Source organism: Phodopus roborovskii, unplaced genomic scaffold (assembly GCF_943737965.1).
Source record: "Phodopus roborovskii unplaced genomic scaffold, PHOROB, whole genome shotgun sequence".
NCBI lineage: Eukaryota > Metazoa > Chordata > Mammalia > Rodentia > Cricetidae > Phodopus > Phodopus roborovskii.
The window spans coordinates 31505234-31525472 of NW_026126571.1; the positions used below are offsets into that span (position 1 = coordinate 31505234).

At 46.3% G+C, this 20239-nt stretch overlaps 1 protein-coding gene across 1 annotated transcript; it reads right to left on the reverse strand.

Annotated features, from left to right (window-relative positions):
* Positions 1 to 14129: 14129 nt before the first annotated feature.
* On the reverse strand, positions 14130 to 16294 carry LOC127235549 (zinc finger and SCAN domain-containing protein 2). The gene is made up of 2 exons (XM_051202880.1): positions 16242 to 16294; positions 14130 to 14806 (listed from the first exon to the last, which is right to left on the reverse strand). The coding sequence occupies exon 2, from the start codon at positions 14776 to 14778 to the stop codon at positions 14167 to 14169; it is 612 nt and encodes a 203-aa protein (XP_051058837.1). The 5' UTR covers positions 14779 to 14806; positions 16242 to 16294; the 3' UTR covers positions 14130 to 14166.
* Between the last annotated feature and the right edge of the window lie 3945 nt (positions 16295 to 20239).

Sequence of the window (20239 nt, forward strand, 5' to 3'; positions counted from 1 at the left end):
ATTTTATGTCACATATAAAAATTATAGCATATTTACAAGATGGAAAAAATCAGATCCAAATCATGATAGCTAATAGATTTTATGTGATCCAGAAGTTTCTTCTTTAATGGCTTTAGGACCTGTTCCTCTCTCCTGAAGACTTCAGTCCTGCCTACTACTCAGCCTTCTGTACATGATATCCTAAGACTGAGTCCTCTTAGCAGAGGAAGACAATAAGTAATGTTTTATTAAATAATATATGGGCTTTCCATGCCCAATACATGATGCTTAAATGTCATAATTAGCTTCAGCAGTCAACTTGGCACAAACTTAAAGTACTCTGAGAAGAAAAAAATCTCAGCTAAAGACATCTCCATCAGACTGGTCAGTAGGCATGTATGTGGGACATTTTCTTTGATTTTCATTTTTGTGGGAGGTCCAGGCTCCATGTATTCCTCCATAGTCTCTGTTTTAGCTCCTGCCTCTAGATTCTTGATTTAGTTCACTAGTCAAAAGTTGCTTCAGCTCTTTTTATGGCACTTCCTATGTGTTTGGAATGTCAAGATGAAGCTGAACATCTCCTTTCTACTTAGCTGTCAGAAACCCACTAGAGTAGACAATGAACACAAATATAGTACTTTCTGTGAGAAGCAAATAGCCACAGAAGTGGCTGCTGACACTCTGGGCAAAGAGTGAAAGGGTTATGTGGTCTGAATCAGTGGTGAGAACAATAAGCAAGGCTTTCCATGAAGCAAGGCATCTTGACCAATGGCAGATTGCTGGGGAGAGGAAGTGCAAATCTGTTTGTCAATGCATTGTGGATGCCAATATGAATGTTCTCAGCTTGGTTACTGCAAGTAATAATAATAATAATGAGAGAGAGGTATTCCTGGATTGACAGATAATTCTGATATTTTCCAGTGAGCATAGAAATGTGAACTCACTCTCCAATCAGACCAGCCATGACAATCATGTAGATCAATGATTAAGAAAGAATATTTTGAGCTGGGTATTGGTGGCACATGCCTTTAATCCCAGCACTTGGGAGGCAGAGGTGGGATCTTTGTGAGTTCAAGACCAGTTTGGTCTACAGAGCAAGTTCCAGGACAAGCTCCAAAGCAATACAGAGAAACTCTGTCTCACAAAAACAAGAGAGAGAGAGAGAGAGAGAGAGAGAGAGAGAGACTATTTTGTAATCAACTTATAAATAAGAAATGGACCCTTGCCAAGCAGTGGTGGCACATGCCTTTAATCCAAGCATTCAAGAGGCCGAGGCAGGCAGATCTGTGAGTTCCAGACCAGTCTGGTTTATGAAGCAAGTTCCAGGACAGCCAGAACTGTTTCACAGAGAAACCCTGTCTTGAAAAAACAAGAGAAAGAAGGAGGAGGACAAAAAGAAGAAAGGAAGGAAGGAAGGAAGGAAGGAAGGAAGGAAGGAAGAAAGAAAGAAAGAAAGAAAGAAAGAAAGAAAGAAAGAAAGAAAGAAAGGAGGGAGGGAGGAAGGGACCCTCTTATCCTATACCCCCCCACACACACCACTAGTAATCTTGATTTAAGAAAATGACTAAAGAAAACTTCAACTCAACCAACGTTTCCTCTCTGTAGGTCTTTCAGGAACATTAGAAGATTTTCAAAGGGAAAAGAGGATCATACAAATATGCATTAGTTTATAATGGAGATTTTCTAACATAGGACAGAATCAAAGAAAATCTAATGAGCTCAGTTTCCTGTCACGTATCTCCCAAACTATCCAAACATCTATGTTGTCCCCAGAACCCACACCCACGTGATTCCAAAACAGCTCCCATTTCACCCAGTATGCATTCTGAATGACAATGTAAGAATAACAGAACTATAACTAAGAAAAGTTAATAAGCCCATAGCATAAAAAATTCAGATGATGTCCAAATTTCTCCAATAACTTCTCTACTTTCAATGCTGTCTATGCATGAAAGCAATTTGTCTGCTTGTTATTGAGTCCTTTTCATTCTCCTGTCGGCTCTCACACTCCTGCAGGCAGCTGAGACAGCCAGGGAAGTTAGTGTATCATCCTGTCTCAAAGACACCTAAATATTTAAAGTGTTTCTTTGGGGTTTTGGTTGTTTCTGTAATGTTTGTGTATTTGTGTGCAGGTTTTGAGATCCTGAGTCTTGAACGTGGTGATATGCTGGGCAAGTGTTCTCCCTCTGCGCTCTCCCTCCTTTGCTCCTAAATAGTTGAGGCTTTTATGAGTAACATCAGCGACTGGCTTTTCTGTTGTTCAATTTGAAGTTGCTATTTCCGTCTTTTTTCTTACATTCTTTTGAAACTAGAAAAGAAACCAATTTCTAACTATAACCTCATGTCTCCACCATACTAACCATCAACTTCCGCTTCATCTCTTGGGAACAATATAATGAGGTCCATTGTGAGTTTCTGGTCCTGTGTCCATCTCTCAAGAACCGAGATTACAGGGGTGGGGACAGAATCCAGGGTTTTGCACACACTGGACAAACATACAACTGAGGTATGTATTTTGATGATTCCCTCCTCTAGAGAACACCAAGAACCTATGGTTCTACATATTAACCCATTCAGCAAATATGTACAGGACACCCACATGACCCTCTAACTTTTTCTTTTAAATTATTATTTTTTATTTAATTTATTATTTTACATGTCGATCCCAGTTCCCTCTTTCTCTGTCCCTTCCTTCCTCCCTCCCTCCATCACTTTTACCCTCTCTGCCCTTTCACATGCACCCTAACCACCCTCCCCTCCCATCCCCCCCACCCCAATTCCATATGTAGGGGAAAGCCATCCAGTTGGGGTCATGTAGATCTGACAGGTCATTTGAAGGAGGGACTAGGGCTTCTCTCCTGTCTCTAGGTTAAGGCAGTTATCCCTCCATGGGGGATGTGTTCACAAGATCCTTTTGTGCACCAGGGATATATCCTGACTCCACTGTCTGAGTCCTTCTGGCTGAGACCCATATTCAGGGGGGCCTGAGTCAGTCCCATGCTGGATTCCCATCAATCAGTTTGGGGGCCCGTTAGCTCCTCCTTGTTCAGGTCAGCTGTCTCTATGTGTTTCTCAACCTGGTCTTGCATCTCGGTTCTAGTTTGACTCAGTGTTTATGTATGGGTGTTTGCTTCTGTTTCCAACAGGTACTAGATGAGGGCTCCATGGATAAGTTAGTTGTTGATCTCACTCTCCGGGAAGGGCATTTCACTGAAGCTCAAATTGTTAGTGGGCGGCAGTCTTGTAGTTCTCTAGACCTTGCTTTGGTTTCAATGTTCTCTTCAAACCAATATTGGCTCCCTCTTTTATGTTCTCTCTCTCTGTCTCTGTCTGTCTCTCTGTCTCTGTCTGTCTGTCTCTCTGTCTCTGTCTGTCTCTCTCTCTCTCTCTCTTCTGTCTTCTATTCCTACCCTGACTCAATCTTCCTAGTAGCACGTCCTTTCCTCTCCTCCCCTTCTCTTTCTCCTACTTCTCTCTCCATCCACTGCCCCCCTCTTCCCCTGTGCTCTGGGGGACTTGTCCCTTCCCCCTTCTGTGAGGGACTTTATATGAATCTCTTAGAATACACCTTGTATCCTAGTTCCTCTGGTGGTGTGAATTATAGGCTGGTGATCTTTTGCTCTAGGTCTAAAATCCATATGAGTGAGTACATACTATATTCCTCTTTTTGTGACTGGGTTACCTCATTCAGGATGGTCTCTTCAAGTGCCATCCACTTGCCTGCGAATTTCAAGATTCCATTATTTTTTTTCTGCAGAGTAGTATTCCGTTGTGTAGGTATGCCACATCTTCATTATCCATTCTTCAATTGAGGGGCATCTAGGTTGCTTCCAGGTTCTTGCTATTACAAATACTGCTGCTATGAACATAGTTGAACAGATATCTTTGTTGCATGGATGTGGATCATTTGGGTATATGCCTAAGAGGGTGATTGCTGGGTCCTGTGGTAAACTAATTCCCATTTTCCTGAGGGACCGCCATACTGATCTCCAAAATGGCTGTACGAGTTTGCACTCCCACCAGCAGTGGAGGAGTGTTCCCCTTTCTCCACATCCCCTCCAGCATGAGTTGTCATTGGTGTTTCTAATTTTAGCCATTCTGGCAGGAGTAAGATGGTATCTCAAAGTTGTTTTGATTTGCATTTCCGTGATAGGTAAGGATGTTGAGCACTTTCTTAAGTGTCTTTCAGCCTTTTTTGATTTCCTCTATTGAGAATTCTTTCTTCAGTTCTGTACCCCATTTTTAATAGAGTTATTTGGTGTTTTGTTGACTAGTTTCTTGAGTTCTTTGTATATTTTGGAGATCAGCCCTTTGTCGGATATAGGATTGGTGAAAATCTTTTCCCAGTCTGTGGGCTGCTGTTTGGTCTTGTCAACTGTGTCCTTTGCCTTACAGAAGCTTCTAAGTTTGAAGAGGTCCCATTTATTAATTGTTGCTCTCAATGTCTGTGCCCCTGGAGTTATGTTCAGGAAGTGGTCTCCTATATCAATTTGTTCAAGGGTACCTCCTACTTTCTCTTCTAAGAGGTTCAATGTGGCTGGATTGATGTTGAGGTCTTTGATCCATTTGGACTTGTTTTGTGCATGGCGACAGACATGAGTCTATCAGCAATCTTTTACACACCCTCATCCAATTGTGCCAGCATCATTTGTTGAAGATGCTGTCCTCACCCCATTGTATAATTTTAGCTGTTTTGTTGAAAATCAGGTGTTCATAGGTGTGTGGGTTAATATCAGTATGTTCAATTTGATTCCATTGGTCTACCAATACCAGGCTATTTTCAAAACTATAGCTCTGTAGTAGAGCTTAAAGTCAGGAATGGTGATGCCTCCTGAAGTTCTTTTATTATATGGCGTTGTTTTGGCTATCCTGGGTCTTTTGTTTTTCCATATAAAGTTGATCATTATCCTTTCAAGGTCAGTGAAGAATTGTGGTGGGATTTTAATGGGGATTGCATTGAATCTATAGATTGCTTTTGGCAAGATTGCCATTTTTACTATGTTTATCCTACCTATCCAAGAGCATGGGAGATCTTTCCATTTTCTGGTATCTTCTTTAATTTCTTTCTTTAGAGCCACAAAGTTCTTATTATATAGGTCTTTTACTTGTTTGGTAAGCGTTACACCAAGATACTTTATGTTGCTTGTGGCTATTGTAAAGGGTGTTGTTTCTCTGATTTCTTTCTCTGTCTCTTTGTCATCTGAAAAAAGTAGGACTACTTTTTTTGTTGAGTTTATCTTGTATACTGCTAGTTTGCTGAACTTTTTAGTTCCTTTATATCAATATAAACTGGTCTCTCAGGACTCAAAGGCAACCTTTGTTCCCCTGAGGTCTATTCTCAAAATGTACACTAGAGGGCAGTGTGTTCGTCAAATACCGGCTTCCAGTGGGATTTCAGTATCCTCCAGAGCCTACTCAATGAAAAGTCCCAGACAATTTGCACTTTAAATGAGAAACAAAGGAAGAGCACTTGCCTGGCATGTGTGTGGCACTGGGTCAACCCACAGCACTGAAAAACAAAAGTTACATAAACTCCATCATGTGGATACAAGGATGGAAGCAGCATCACTCCTGAGCAGGTCTGTTTTCAAAAAAAAAAAAAAAAAAAAAAAAAAAAAAAAAAACTACAGTAGAGGGAGCCTACAGATTTGGGGATCCTATAAAACTATAAAAGCTAAAGACTGTTTCCACTTCAAAATATGTAAAGAAAACAGCAAAAATAAAGTTAATGTGTTTAATTACATGTTTACAATACAGCCAATTTAACCAAGTGTTAAATAGTGTCTCAAAAATTTCAACATGCTTGAAAATTAATAGTTCTGATTTTCTCATACTATCAAACTCCTCAGTTAGCCTGAATCAAAATTGTCAAGAAAGCAGAGTCCAAATGGCTATCTTTGCCCCATTGAAGGCAAACTCCATGCTGAGTTTCTGCTCACAGCAGTGTTCAGCACTCTGTATGTGCCAAGGGAATGTACAATGTCTGCTGTCTGACTCTGATGTAATTGGTGTTGCCAGGAGCACACATTTTCATTGTTATGATAAACACTAATAAGCCATGTTAAATGTCATATTCTGTAGGTCTGAAAGGTTTTGAAGAATACCTATCCATTTGAAAATATATCTTTTTATATCTAAGAAACCTATTATAGGTGACCATCTATAATCTGTATTTAATTATATATTACATTTTTAAAAACATAATACCTAAATAAGAGTAGAAATATACATATAACAAAATTGACCTTAAATTTGTATCAATAAGCCAAAATCCATACAAGCATATTATCCCACATCAGTTATAAACCCAGCAGCAACTTCATAGTCTGAGTTTTAAGCTTCTCTGTAGTGAGAGCCCGGCTGCTCCACAGGGCCCATAGCTAACTATGTTAAACAAGTTTGACGTGCAGTCGGGACAGAGCTACATTCAGGTGATGGATGGGCATTTGTGTTGTACTGAGGAGGCTAGGGAATAATAAAAGCAGGTGTGGTGGTAACAAGGAAAGACTTGTTCCAGTCTTGTTTGGTCTATTTTTCATTCTTTTAAGGGAGTGAGAGGGCAACCTCGGTGCTGCTCTTCAGGAACATTCACTACCCTTTTTGGTCTGGAGCTCATCAGTGAGCTCCGTGTCAGCCCTGGTATTTATACTGTCTCTAGGGCTCAAACTGAATTCCTCGTGTCTCCCCCGTCCTCCCGAGGTCTGCTGAGGCTGAACCATATGAGTAAAAGGACACCTTGGACACAGCATAAATGTAAATATATTTTTGTATTTAATTTGTCAATGTTTTATTGCAGAGTTTGTAACTATAGTTCTAAGTGAGATTGGCCTAGTTTTCTCCCACATGGTGCTACCCTTTGGGTTTCAGGTCTGGGGACTCCCGTTGCCTGACTTTGGAAGCGTTTGCCACACTCTCTGGGACTGTACAGAGAGGCCATCTTAACGAGGCCATGGAAATAAAGATCTTATTTTTCTATTAATATTTCAAGCAGTCTGTGTAATTATGATTCAGCATATATTCAGACTACACCCACTGTATAAATTCTAACAATTTTCTGGAAACGGCCTATTTCATGTAAATGTAGACTTGTTTGATGGTCTGCTCATAGAATTCTGTGATAAGCTTATAAAGGCATCATCGTATCCATAGTCATGCTCACCTCACCTTTTCTTCCTGAAGCTGTCATTATGGATGCTCTGGTCTTCTCTCCCTCTCCACCGCATCAGAGCTTTGCTGTCTTTTCAAAGAAGCAGTTTTGATTGTATTTAGTTTCTGGTATTATTCTATTCTGGAACCCATTCGTTTTTTAATTGCAACTTTCTTGCTTTTGTGAGCATATTGTTGGCATTTTACTTTTTTTTTCAGTGCTGGAGACTCAAATCCAGGGCAAGCATACCTAGCTATACCCTCTCCCTGCTTTTACTAACTTAAATGGATTTATTCTTGTTGTTTGTTGTTATTGGTTGTTATTGTTGAGGCAGATCTAGCTCCGAGCCCAGGCTGGAACTTGCCATGCTCCTGCCATTTCCAGGCTCCCAGAGTTCTGCAGTACAAGTATGCATCACCATGCCTGGCTTCAAGCTGAGCTTTTTCATTTTTAGATTCCCACCTTTTCTTTTTTTCTAATGATTGTATTTGTAGCTGTTTTCCTCTAATTACTATTTTAGCTATGCCTCGCAAGTTTTTAAATGTAATATTCTCAGAGTTACATGTCCACAAATATTTATAATGTCCATTTCAATTATCTTCCTTGAACTGAATTATTCCATATTTTTAAACATTTTACTGCATAGAAGCTTTTATTTGCAATACATGAGAGATCCTGATAATTTGGAACTGCCCAGGATTTATACTGTGTCAGGGACTCTGTCACCTGACACAGCCAAAGGATCAGGGCTCATGGCAACACAGATGGTGTAGGAAGAAAGGAGTCTAATCTGGAGATACCCTGATAAGGACAGTGACCAGGCACACCAGCATCTGCCTGGGACATCCACAAGCAAGACATCAGGGAACAGTGGACTGAAGTGTTAGAAAGAAGCCTCCCCTTACCTACCACAGGCCTGTGATGGAAAACCTACAACAAAAGACAAGCTAAGGAGATAAAGCACATAGACTGATTTCCTACCAGCTTTATGTGGTGTGAAAGCTGACAGAAATAAGAACTCACAGAAGCAGGGAAACCTGGCTGAGCTGTCCATTCAGACAGCTAGAATCATGCTAGAAGGTGACTGGACAACCAAGGGTTTTCTGTATCTAACAGCAGCAGAAAGTCAGCAAGGTCAGTTGGATGCAGTTCCTCCAGAGTCTCCATGGCTTTCTGTTTGCCTCCTCATAGGGAGGGCTCCTCTGGAATGAAGATGCTATAGCCTACTTTAGAGATCAGAGATTCTTTTGTGGCCACTTCAAGAAAGTAGGGAGTGGGACAGTGAAAGTGGCCATCTGACCATTTTCTCAAACGTTCAGATGCCATATTAGGGGGTAACAACATGTTCTGAATCCCATCAAAAGCAAACATGAGCCCAGAGCTGCAGCTACCTAGGGAAGCTCATGGTAGGAGCAGCAGGAAGCCATGGTCAGGGCATTCCACCCTGACAGCTTTGTGGTCAAAGCATGTTGCAGTCTCTCACTGTCCTGGGAATCATGTAGTCTGCCTTTCCTCCCAGGGCCCACACTACACCTGTAGAAAGTTATAGGTATGCTACACTATCACTTCTGTCCATCATCCAATCCGCCTCTCAACTCAAGACACATGGTATCCTTGCCAAGGCTTCTGCAAAGGCTCTCTTGAATCCACATGCCAATCATGAGGGGCCCTGTCAGTCTCCTAGCATTTATCCAGGTGCCAGGGGACAGCCAACTCAGTCCCTCCTCGGGGACATTCCAGCTCCTTCCTCCAGGCTGTACTCTGTCCATAATGGTTACTATAAAGTGGAATAGTGACCTCACAGTCAGAAGCAGCTGTGAAGCGCTGCTGGGTCCAAGAGCATCAGTGAGTATTCACTTACGGCATTCCAGAAACTAAGTCTGCTCAAGGTGGCTCTCCTCAAATGCTGCTAGAAACTGCAATGCCAATGACATTTCCTCAGTGTGGATGGCATCTTTTTAAAATGAAGCTTCCAAGCAGAGTCTGGTTGGACCCATGGTTCCCCATAACAAGCTCCTAGGAGACAGTGCCCAGAGAGCACACACCCATGGGTGCAAACACAGGAACACACACACACACACACACACACACACACACACACACACACACACACACCTGCTCACCCCCTAGGATTTAACAACCATCCACTCAGCTCTGACTTTCTCCCCCTATTCTCACACTGTAACAGGTAGGACTCTATGAAGGGTTGCCATCCAGCCATTCATAAAGTCCTCCCCAGGTTGAGCCAGGCCTGCAACCCTGTCTGAAGTTCATGGTGAAGAACTGAACTGAGCCAACAGAGGTTAGGCCACAGCTGCTGCTTCTGCCGTAGGAGCTGTGTGGGTGGGATAAGAGAAGATGGCCCTCAGTTTCAGCAATGTAAATGGAGCACAACCGTGACCCATCCCTCACCCCAGAGCCAGGCTTCAAAGGCACTGACATGGAGTGACTTTCCACTCATGACACTCCTTGACTAATGACAGAATCTAGAGTACTCCTGAGCCATGGTTGTGACCCTACACATTAACGAGACCTGGTGGAGGCTCCCTGCCATCAAGGTGCTGTCTAGCTTTTGCACTAGAGAAGATGTTGTTTGCGACAGCTCCACTTTAGGACAAGAACATGGATGAGGATGTGCTCTAAAATTGCATCATGTCTATCTGACTTGTTTGTTCTTACCACAGCTCTATGAAATAAAGAGTGCAGGCTCCGTTAGGACTACAGTCAGAAGAGGTGTAACTGGCCCGATGACCCACCATGGAGTCCAATCTCCTGACTCAAATCTTCTTGGTGGCCCAGTGCTTGGGAGCCAATGGGAATCACCTCACAGCTTCTGAGTGGGTGTTGTCCCATTGTGGGTTGACAATGATTGGAAAGTGCTGGAGACTGGTAATCAGTCCCCAATAGTAGTCACTACCTGGACAGGGAGGTCTGCAATAACTGCTGTAGTTAGTGATCTTCTTCCTATAGTCTTTAGCTACTACTCCACTTTGAACACAAGTCCATGTTACCATGAAGGAACTCCCCAACAAGTGATGGAGGCTAAGATACAGGCTGAAATAGAAGCCATACCTGCCTCCCGGCTATGTTCACATACCCAAAGACTACTCCACATACCAACTGTTGTAGAGAACATTTATTTGAGTCAGCTCCAACAAATGTCGGGGACCTCCAAGAACATCCAACCTGGACATCCATTCAAGTGCACTCCTGTGTAGCCATAGTATGTGTTGGTGGGTACCCTTTCTGCTTCTATCACCCTCACTATTCAAGGACCTGAGGCCTCAAACATACATTATTGATCCAAGGAGCCAGCCCACAACCCAAATCAGTGCACCCCTAGCTAACTCACATGTACTCCCTTCAAACACCTCCTACCACCACCCCCAACCTCCAACATTTAATCTATCAGCCAGTTGACAAGTGTTTTCCTGAGAGTGAGGAGCCCAGCCCTGTGCTAGACCCACTTGGGGTTAAAGAAGAAATGATAGCTCCTTGCCCTCAGCGAGCTCACAATCTAGTTAGGGATTTGAGGCGCACATGTACACACACAGAACATACACATACACAGAAGGAGCACAAGACTAAACAGCACATAGTACTCAAGGGGGACACCATGTGTTAATATGAGTACTGTTCAGAGGGAGCATAGGCGGTGTGGGCTGGGAGACTCAAGCCTGGTGAATAAGGGGACTTTGGAGGTGGGGGAAGGTTTTAGGGTAGCACAGAGAAAGGCATGGCACAGTTACAGCAAGGAAGAGACGAGTTGGGCAATTAGCTGAGGGTCATGGTGAGGGTTCCTCTAGATTAGCCAAGGAAAAGAGGTGCATGGATGCTCCTGGGGTATGGGGACTGCCTCCCCTTTCTCAGATCTCTTTGAGTACTCAGTGTCCCCAGAATAAGGCATAGGGATTCAGTGAGAACATGTAACCCAAACTTCATGGGGGATGCAGGCAGTAAAACCCCAGGTTAGGAATCCACATGTTTCTACCAAACCCTAGTGATTCATTCTGGGGAAGAAGGGAAACATCCGTGGCCTCCTGGCCACCCTGCTCATGTGTGAAGACAGGAGTCCCTGGCCAATAGTGGCCCAAGACCCACACTCCTTACTGTACCCGCTTTCGTAACAGACACACACAGCTCCTCCAGTGGCTTCTCCCTCTGCCTAGACACAGGTACCATGCACAGGGTTCTGGTGCCTTTCTATCCTCACATTCCCATGTGAGCTGCCCGGAGCTGCACACCTGGCCAGCCAAGAGGACTGATTGGTTCCATGTGGCTAAAGGAGACAGGGCCCTTTCATCGTGGAACAGACACAGATAAAATGACTCACCATCCCTTCAGCAGTCCAGACTTCCCTTGAGACTCCACAGTGAAATGAGAGCCAAGGCCAAGCAGAGCCTTATAGCCTTACAAGGCTCCATTGTAAAACCCCACAGCATGTCAGTCACAAAAAGGAGGGAAGTAACTAAGCCTGGAAGCCTCGTGCAATGTCTGGGGGAAGATCAGGTCCTACAAATCAGGTGTATTGTTAGATTGGGGGAAAGGGATGGATGCACTAAGAAGGGCTCAGCCTCAGAATTCTTTATTCCCAAACAAGAGGAGACCAGAAAGAGAGACACGCTTGTATGGAGTAAGAAAAGGATGTCAGATGAAACCCCCAGGGCTGAGGTGGTTAGTCTGGAGTCCCAAGGCTTCTGAAACTACTTGGCATTGTGAGAGCTACATGAGCATGTGACTTCTCCTAGAAGCTACACAGCCTCTATCAGAATTTAAAGGGCCACATGTCCCTGAAGTCTTAAACTTGCTAGTTCAGAAAGGGCACAGGAGCCTTTAAGTGCTGCTCATATATTGAGGGAAATTTTGCCTCTCAAGCCAGGTCTGCCATCAACTTGCTATGGTAACTCAGACCCTTATCTCTGCCCTTCAACCAAATGGTGGGCCAGGCTGGAAGAGAGAGACCAGATCTCCACACAGGTGCAGTCTGTCTCCACACCTGAGTTGTTCTCTAGGGTCAGGAAGTCAGAAGGAGGCTTGCCCAGCTGTAACTCAAGTCAGACCTTGGGAGTTTTCCCACCAAGACATAGAACTAGACCCTAATTCCTGGCTCTACCAACACAGGTAAAGCACCTCCAGAGGTAGGTCTTCTGATGAGACACGTCCTTGTGCCAGGACCCCATGGGATCCCATGGGACTCCATTTTTAGTCTCCATGACAAGATATGCCCTGTATGTCCTGGGCCACGAGGTCCTGTCTGTTGTATCTGTTCACAGAAACAAAGATATCATGGTCAGTACATTGTAGTAACATAGCCCAGCCTACTCACCCATCTAGACTACATGGACACATTCACATGACCCACTCTGAATCTACCTGGGACTTCATCCCCTGAACAAATACTGTCAAGATTATTAGCCTATTCACACATCAGATACTTGGGTTCTGAGTACTTGAGTAACTGACTAGCTCCTGACATCCCAGGGCCTTATTTATTTTCCACCACCAAATACTAATCCACATTGCAATATCCACCAAGAACCTCAGGCTGAGGCCAATGATTCCAGAGGAGCCACTCAACAATGAAGTAAGACATAGAGCAGAGGGAGTGGACAGGTCTGCAACACCAAACACGGGCCTACCAGGAAGCAAGGGCTCAGGGAACAGGGGCCCTCTCAGAGTCCCCAGTATCCTAACTTCATGTCCCCAGCACCGTCAAACCCAGTGATGTCCTGCGCATATGCCCAAGTTCTCCCAGCTACATTTCCAATAACTCAGCAAAGATTTTTCAGGTCCAAACTCTAAAACAAAGCCCAGACTTGACCCACTGTAGCACTAATTATTAACTCTGATTTGGAACAAGCTTGGGAAAATCTTGGTTTCCTTGTTTGTCAAAGAGCAGAAAAGGCCAGAGCCTCAGAATGACACCTTGCAAATGGGTCCTGGAAGCAAGCCTTAGTTATCATTCTTACCAGATGACCTTGACCAGTTATAGCCAAGGCCTCCATTCTCATTGCCTGAATGAACCTCAAGGCTCTCAGCTCTTCCATCTGCCCTCCCAGGACCTCTGGTCTCATCCTAAATCACAGGTCTGAGCTCACTGCACTCATTACAAATGGTTGGTTTCCCTTCTCCCTGAACACAAAGTCCTTTGTGGTACAAATCCTAGGCCTTGCCATCTTGAAGTCATACCTCAGCACACCTGCCCTTCCTATAGCGATTATCTGTCTCTAGGATGCAGTGCAAGGCCTTCGAACGCCCTTAGGTGAAGCCCGTCATTTTCCCGACACAGGGATGTCCCTACTGTAGCCCACATGTCTGTAGACACCCTGACACTGTGTCACAGGCATGAGTGAGGGCTTCCTAGTGCCTGGGCCTGGGGTCCTCCCAAGAGTGGGTCAGAATACAACCCAGAGTAAAGCTCTCTGGACAAATTACTTTGCCCTCTGCTAAGAGCCAAGCCTTACAACACCCTAGGGAAAAGGAAGTTTCTTATCTTCATGCCCAACTTACAGATAAGCAAACTTCGACACGGAGTGAAATGGCTTCTCAAGGTCACCAGACAGTGGGTGCAGTAGGCTGAGGCTTTGGGAACTGAGCTTGAGCCCAGAGACCATAGAAAATTGGTCTTCTCCAAGTCGTTTTCAAGTCTGACATGCTGGGAATGAAGATCAGGTAAGCAGTGAGTCATGGAAACCAACACAGGCTGACTGCTCACTCCTGATCTAGAGAGATAACACTGTACACCTACTCCCCACTCCCACTCTCCCCTCATCCCAGGGGACTCTGGTCAACCCTATGGGGCTCACCTGCTCTAGGCCACAGAAGCCTGAGGAGGCAAACCAACACAGGTGCCCAAAGCAGATGCATGCAGCCAGTCAAAGGGTCCAGGGAGAGGAAGGAAAGGGGGTGGCTCAAGCCCTTTTAACACCCCAAGCTGGCCCTGCCCAAAGACATGAGCCCATCCAGAGAGGAAGCAACTCAACACGCTTGGATATGGGTCCTGGATTGCGGGCAGCTGATGGTGGCAGGCCTTCCAGGGGTCATAGAACACCGTCTAAATGGGCTGCCTGGCTCTCGGGCCCATGGCCATGGCTGCGCTGATGGGTCTTGAGCGAGCCCTCACGCGCGAAGCTCTTGCCGCAGCGGGGGCAGAAGTAGGGTCGCCGTTCCCCGAAGACACCGGGACGGCGCGGGTGTGGCGTGGGCATGCGCGCGTGCGTGCGCTGGTGGTTGAGCAGGAAGCGTGACTCGCGGAAGCAGCGACCACACTGTGCACACTGGTGAGGCTTCTCGCCACTGTGGATTCGCTGGTGTGTGAGCAGGTTCTGTTTGAGGCTGAAACAGCGGCCACACTCGGGGCAAGGGAAGGGCCGCTCCCCGGTATGTGTGCGCTGGTGCACCTCCAGGTTGTGCTTGACGCTGAAGGCCTTGCCACACTCTGGACACACGAAGGCGGCAGGGCGACCAGCCCCCACGTGTGCCTTCTGGTGCCGCACCAGGCTGGGCTGCTGGGAGAAGGTCTGGCCGCACAGAGGGCAGCGGTGGGACTGTTCCTCTGCTGGGTGGTGGATAACCAGGCCTTGATCGTCCCCCAGACCCTCCTCTCTGTCCCCTGCAGGAGACCCTCCCCTGGAGGACACCAGCTCTGTCATGGGCACTTCCAGATGCAATCACCAGCCCCTGCAGAAGTAGAAGTGGAGAGAGAGGGAAGACCCCAGGATCAGCCATTCTCCAGCCTTTTGAATCACTTGCTTCCAACAGCCCCCAGCTTTTGCCCATCTATAGCTTTGTTTTGTTTCATCACAGCCTGTCATCCTGGGCTCTTCTCAAGAGCCATTAGAAGGCTTCCCTGGTCTCTCCAGCATCCTCTTGCGGTCTGCTACCCAGACCTGTGCCCTTCATCATCACCCTGGAATAGGGTGGTCATGCTACCTCTGACTCCAACCCAGCATTTCAAGACCAGAGAGCTACCTTCTGTTAAACACACATCGAGCCCTGTGCCTGCACCACACAAGGCATAGGCTACATACTGTCGGGGAATTCTCAGGAGCAGCTTCTCCATTCAGATGCCCAAGGATAGGAGGAGACCTGAAACTTGAATGAAGGAAGGTCACCAGTGGCTTAAAGCAGGAAGCAAAATAAACCCCAAAAAACTTGAAAGTGACCTCCCTGGGTTAAACATTAAAGGTAAGCTCTCTGTCTAACAAGATGAATCATACACTTGAAAAGTTGCAGGTCACCGAACCAAAGCAAGAGGTCTCAGGGAGCTAGGTCTGGTCCAAAGGCTAAGCATCACAGGCAGTGCTCAACAGACATCCCCTCCCCAGCACTGGACTCCCTGCAAGCCTGCTTTGAAGATTGTCTTCCCAGACCACTCACTGTGTCCTTTTGAAATAGTTTCCTACTGCCTGCACAACATCCTATAATAAGGGGCAGAGCAGTATTGCTGAGCCCAGGTGTGTAAATGGAACAATTGAATCTGTGTGAAACCAATATACTTGTCCAAGGTCACACGGCAAGGTGAGCCAGGCCTGGGCCCTGAGTCTCCTGACTCAACATTGAACATGTTGCAATATATTAGACTTCAGCAACTAAACACCCTGACACACACACACACACACACACACACACACACACACACCATCCATTCTCAAAGGGGCACTGCTTCTATAGGGCACCATGTCTTGCCGTCACTCCCATGCCTTGTAGGGCACTGGGATTCACTCCTCTCGCCCCCTCCATCAGTGAAGCTTATTCAGGGTTCCCCTCAAACCTCCCTGCAAATCTTCACACTTCCAACCTCAGCCAGTTTATCCGCAGGGTGGGGTCTCAGAGACACCCTCTGTCTTCCCCTACCTCCAGGCCAGGGTGGAACTGGCACTGGCCCAGGAGAAAGGAACGAAGACCCATTGCCATGCTTCCACCCATAATCCCTCCGGAGACAGCTGTGCTGGCATTTGCAAAGACAGACCATCAAGATCTTCTTGGCCAATCTGAGCCCGGTCACTGAGCAACCTCCCGCACTTTCCCTACTAGACTTCTGACCAGGGCCAGAGGGTCCAAGGCCATGGTTTTGCCTCCCTCCCACAAGTTCTTCCATCAAGTGCACACTCACAGCCCAACCTGCTCCCCTTCTGCAGTCTGCAGCAGCTTTTTCCTCTGAATGGCCCAACTAAAGCACAGTTAAGTCTCCTGCAGCCCCTTCTTCCCCGCCCCCATAATGCCGAAAAGCCTCCCGCAGTCAAACCCCTGCATTGATCCCAAGAACTCACCCCACCTGGCACGACTACCACTCACAGCCTTGCCAAGCCCAAGGGTCCTAGCGACCCTGGAAAAATGTGATAAGCTGTGTATCGCAACCCCACACCTAGGAACATACATAGGCTGCCATCCAGCTGCCGCAGCCCACCACACCCAGCTGCCAGTCCCAGCTCCTGGAGGAATGTATGCAATCCACCCATCCCGGTGCCGGCAGCGACCCCCATGGGACCGCGGGATTCTGAGTAAACAAGTAATTAAGCTTTGGCACTGCCACTCCCAGAAAGGGCTGCATGGCTCCGGGCAAATACGTACGCCCGCAGTGACCCGCCCCCCAAGGGTCCCGCACGCACTGGACTGGATTAATACAGTAACCTCCCTCCGGTCTCAGGCCCTAGCCAGGGACTCACGTGACGCCGCCTCTGCAGCCCTTGTCTCTGCTACAGCACCGAAGTCACCAATATCCCGCAGCCGCACAGCAGCCCCATGAGGCTGGGAGGTCTAACTTGCCAACAACCTGGCTGGCAGGGGAAAGGGAGGCAACAAACGCTGCGCCTGCCCAGGAAAGAAAAGGGTCCAGATTCTAGGGTCCAGCATTGCCTCCGGGAGGGGTTATCCTAGTAGCCCAACACTCCACCCCCACCCCAGTCAGCCCACTTTCTGGATGAGCGCGATCTTCCTCATTCCTAGGCAGAAGAAGCCTGGCGTCCCCGGACCTGCCCCAGCTCCTGGAAAACAGGCTCTAACTATGGGAGCAGTGCGCCATTCCATGAAGCAAGAAAAGAGAGACGCAGGGGGCCGAGTGCTGGAAAGTCTGAGAGCCACCAGAGCTGAGTATATTGTGGTCAAGGCAAAGCTGTCCCCTAAAAGTGAGCTCCTAACCCCCAGAGAAGCCAGGCATGGTGCATGCCTTTAATTCCAGCAGTAGAGGCAGAGGCAAGTTCATCTCTGGAATTCGAGGCCAGCATTGTCTACATATTGAGTTCCAAGCCAGCCAGTGCTATATAATGAGGCTGTCTCCAATGAATGAACAAATGAACGAACGAATGAATGAATGAATGAATGAATGAATGAATGAACGAACGAACGAACGAACGCACCCAGAGAAGCAGCAGGTGCTTCTAAATTCCAGTTTCCCGCTGCCCTTTAATACCACTTGCCTGTCCATACCCTTGGCTTTTTATACCACTGTTTCCCCATGCATTATCCCATGGGAACTTCCAATAACAATTTGCAGCTATAAAACAGGATAATAATATTTTATTACCCCATTTTATTGATGGGAAAAGATTTTTGAAAGGAAACACAAGGTGGCTTCCTCCAGCACCCACAGAAGGCAAAGACCACATCAGGGCCTTAGAGTTCACACTAGACTTATAAACAGGCCTGAGAGGAAAGTTACTTCAAGGTTATAGAAACCACAGTTTCTCTGTGGCAACCTCATAGCTGCCAGACAGAGAAAGCAGGCTCCCCAGTACCATATAGAGCTTTTTCTAGCAGATTCTAGGAATGGCTGGGTAGGAAAACTTTGTAGTATGGGCTTTGGGAAACTCAGATACTATGAGGGTCCTCCATGCTTCATCTTTCCAAGTGTCCAGTGTGCTTGCAAAATTCTTCCAGAGGGCCACGAGTCACTAAAAACATCCTCTTGTTTGGGTCACTAGAACTGGAAGCCATGCCTACGTTTCAGTATACTTAGGACCAGTGTGTGTGTCACAGGTCCAACTTGACTCATTCTAAAGGACCCACCCCACCACAAGCAGCCCCCTCCCCATCCCTGTGGTCAGTGATGTAGGCTAAGCAGTGACATTGACATTTGACAAGAGGGTGAGGGGGTTGGTAGTTCAACTTGTCCACCAGGTCATGTTCTACAATGATGGCAGGTACACATCTTCTGTCAGCCTAAGGTCTATTGTCACAACTATCTCTGAGGATACCACAGCACTGTCCACTGTCAACTTCAGTTCTGATTCTCTTTCTTTGTAAGTGTGTCAGAGAATATCAAAGAGATGGCATCAGATCAAAGACAAGGTGATACTTGTCCTAGTGGTTTACAATGCAGGATACTCCATAGCATTACAGAGATTTGGGGGGGGAGGTAAATGTGGCCAGCCAGCCAGGCAACTGCAGCCAGCCAGACAGACATGAAGTAGGACATATAGAATGAAAGAAAGGTAAAAAGCACAGAAGCAAAATAGATGAAGAGAAACAGGTTTAATATAGTTATAAGAGCTAATGGAACAAGCATGAGATAAGGTCAAGCATTCATAACTAATAAATCGCCATGTCATAATTTGGGAACTAGTTGGTGGCCCAAAAGAAAGCCTGCTACACATAGGAGCCAGTCCACGAGAAAGGAAGAAAGACCCCCAAGGCTTGCTGTCCTGTCCTCTGCCAGGTAAGTGGGTGCAAGCCCGCAGTGGTCCTGTGGGCAGGTTTGGAGAAGGCTGCATCTGCTGGGTGGGGCTGGATCCTGGGACCATTCTTGTCTTCTGTGAGGAGTAGATGCAAGGCCAAGCCAGATAGCCTATGGTACATGAAATGAAGAGCAGCTGGCCATTGCCGAACAAAAACATCAGGTTTGACAGCAAAGGGGTCAGGCTCCTTGGGAGGGTTTGATGTGCACTGCTCAGGCTCATGGGTCAATCTGCCATGGGAAGCTAATTGAGGGAAGTGGAGGGGTGTAATACAGAGGCCCTGGGAGCAGTGTACCCAGCAGGTACACTAATCCAGTGAGAAAGATCCTTGTGCGCTCTCTCTCTCGCTCTCTCTCTCTCTCTCTCTCTCTGTGTGTGTGTGTGTGTGTGTGTGTGTGTGTGTATGTATGTATGTTTATAAGAGCTGACAGAGTGGAGGGTACCTTTGGAATGTTCTAACATGGTTTGAATTTCATAAATATCTTTGAACTTTTGGTAGTTAAGAGTATTGGAGCCCCAAATAGTATATTACCATCCAACCTGGATTTGACAAGGACAGTGAAGAGAGGGAAATAAGTAATATCTTAGGTTGTCCCTTTGGGCAAAGAGGATGGAATTTCCTGCATATCCAAATTTGGAAGAACGTGTCATAGGTCTCATCTGTGCAACAGTATTTTCTGCAATGATGAAATGTGTGTCTTCCAATGTCATAGTCATTGTCCACATGTGTCTCCTAAACACTTAAACCTGGAGGCTGGGGATGTACCTCATGGATTAGATATTAGTGCTTGTCCAGCAGGTACAAAGCCCTGGGTTCTGTTTCCAGGGCCCCATAGAATTGGCCATTATGGTGCACATCTGTTCATTGCTGCATTTGGGAGATGGAGGCAGGAGGATCAGAAGTTCAAGGTCATCCTTGTCTGTGTTGATATGATTTATTGAAGCTTGCCTGAGGATTCAGAAAGCAATGCCTCAAGCTATAGAGATCAGTTGGTGGTGGTACACACCTTTAATCCCAGGGCTCAGGATTAAGAGGACAATGAATCTTTGTTAGTTCAAGGCCACACTGAGCTACAGGAAATATATTAAGCCCTAAAGAGAAACAGCTCACACAAAGATGATTTCAGCACTTGGGATCACACAACTTTAATCCCGGGACACCTGAGAGGTATTTAGGACAAGAACAGGGTCTCAGAGCTGGTATTCATTCTCCAGACACACTGAAGATAGGAAGTCATTGAAGTCTCAGGATTCTCCAGCTGAGGAGAGGTGGCAATCTGAGGTTTGGTAGAGCCAGGATCACCTTTCAGTCTGAGGTAGAGTAAGCTAGTGGCTAGCTGCTTTACTTTTCTGATCTTTACCTTGGAATTTGAACCCCAATATCTGTCTCTGGGTCTTTTATTTATCAGGTTATACTTGTCTACATAGAAAGTTTGAG

What these genes read in the sequence shown, in the direction of transcription:
- LOC127235549 (XM_051202880.1), bottom strand. Translation starts at nt 14,778, where the DNA reads ATGACAGAGCTGGTGTCCTCCAGGGGAGGGTCTCCTGCAGGGGACAGA.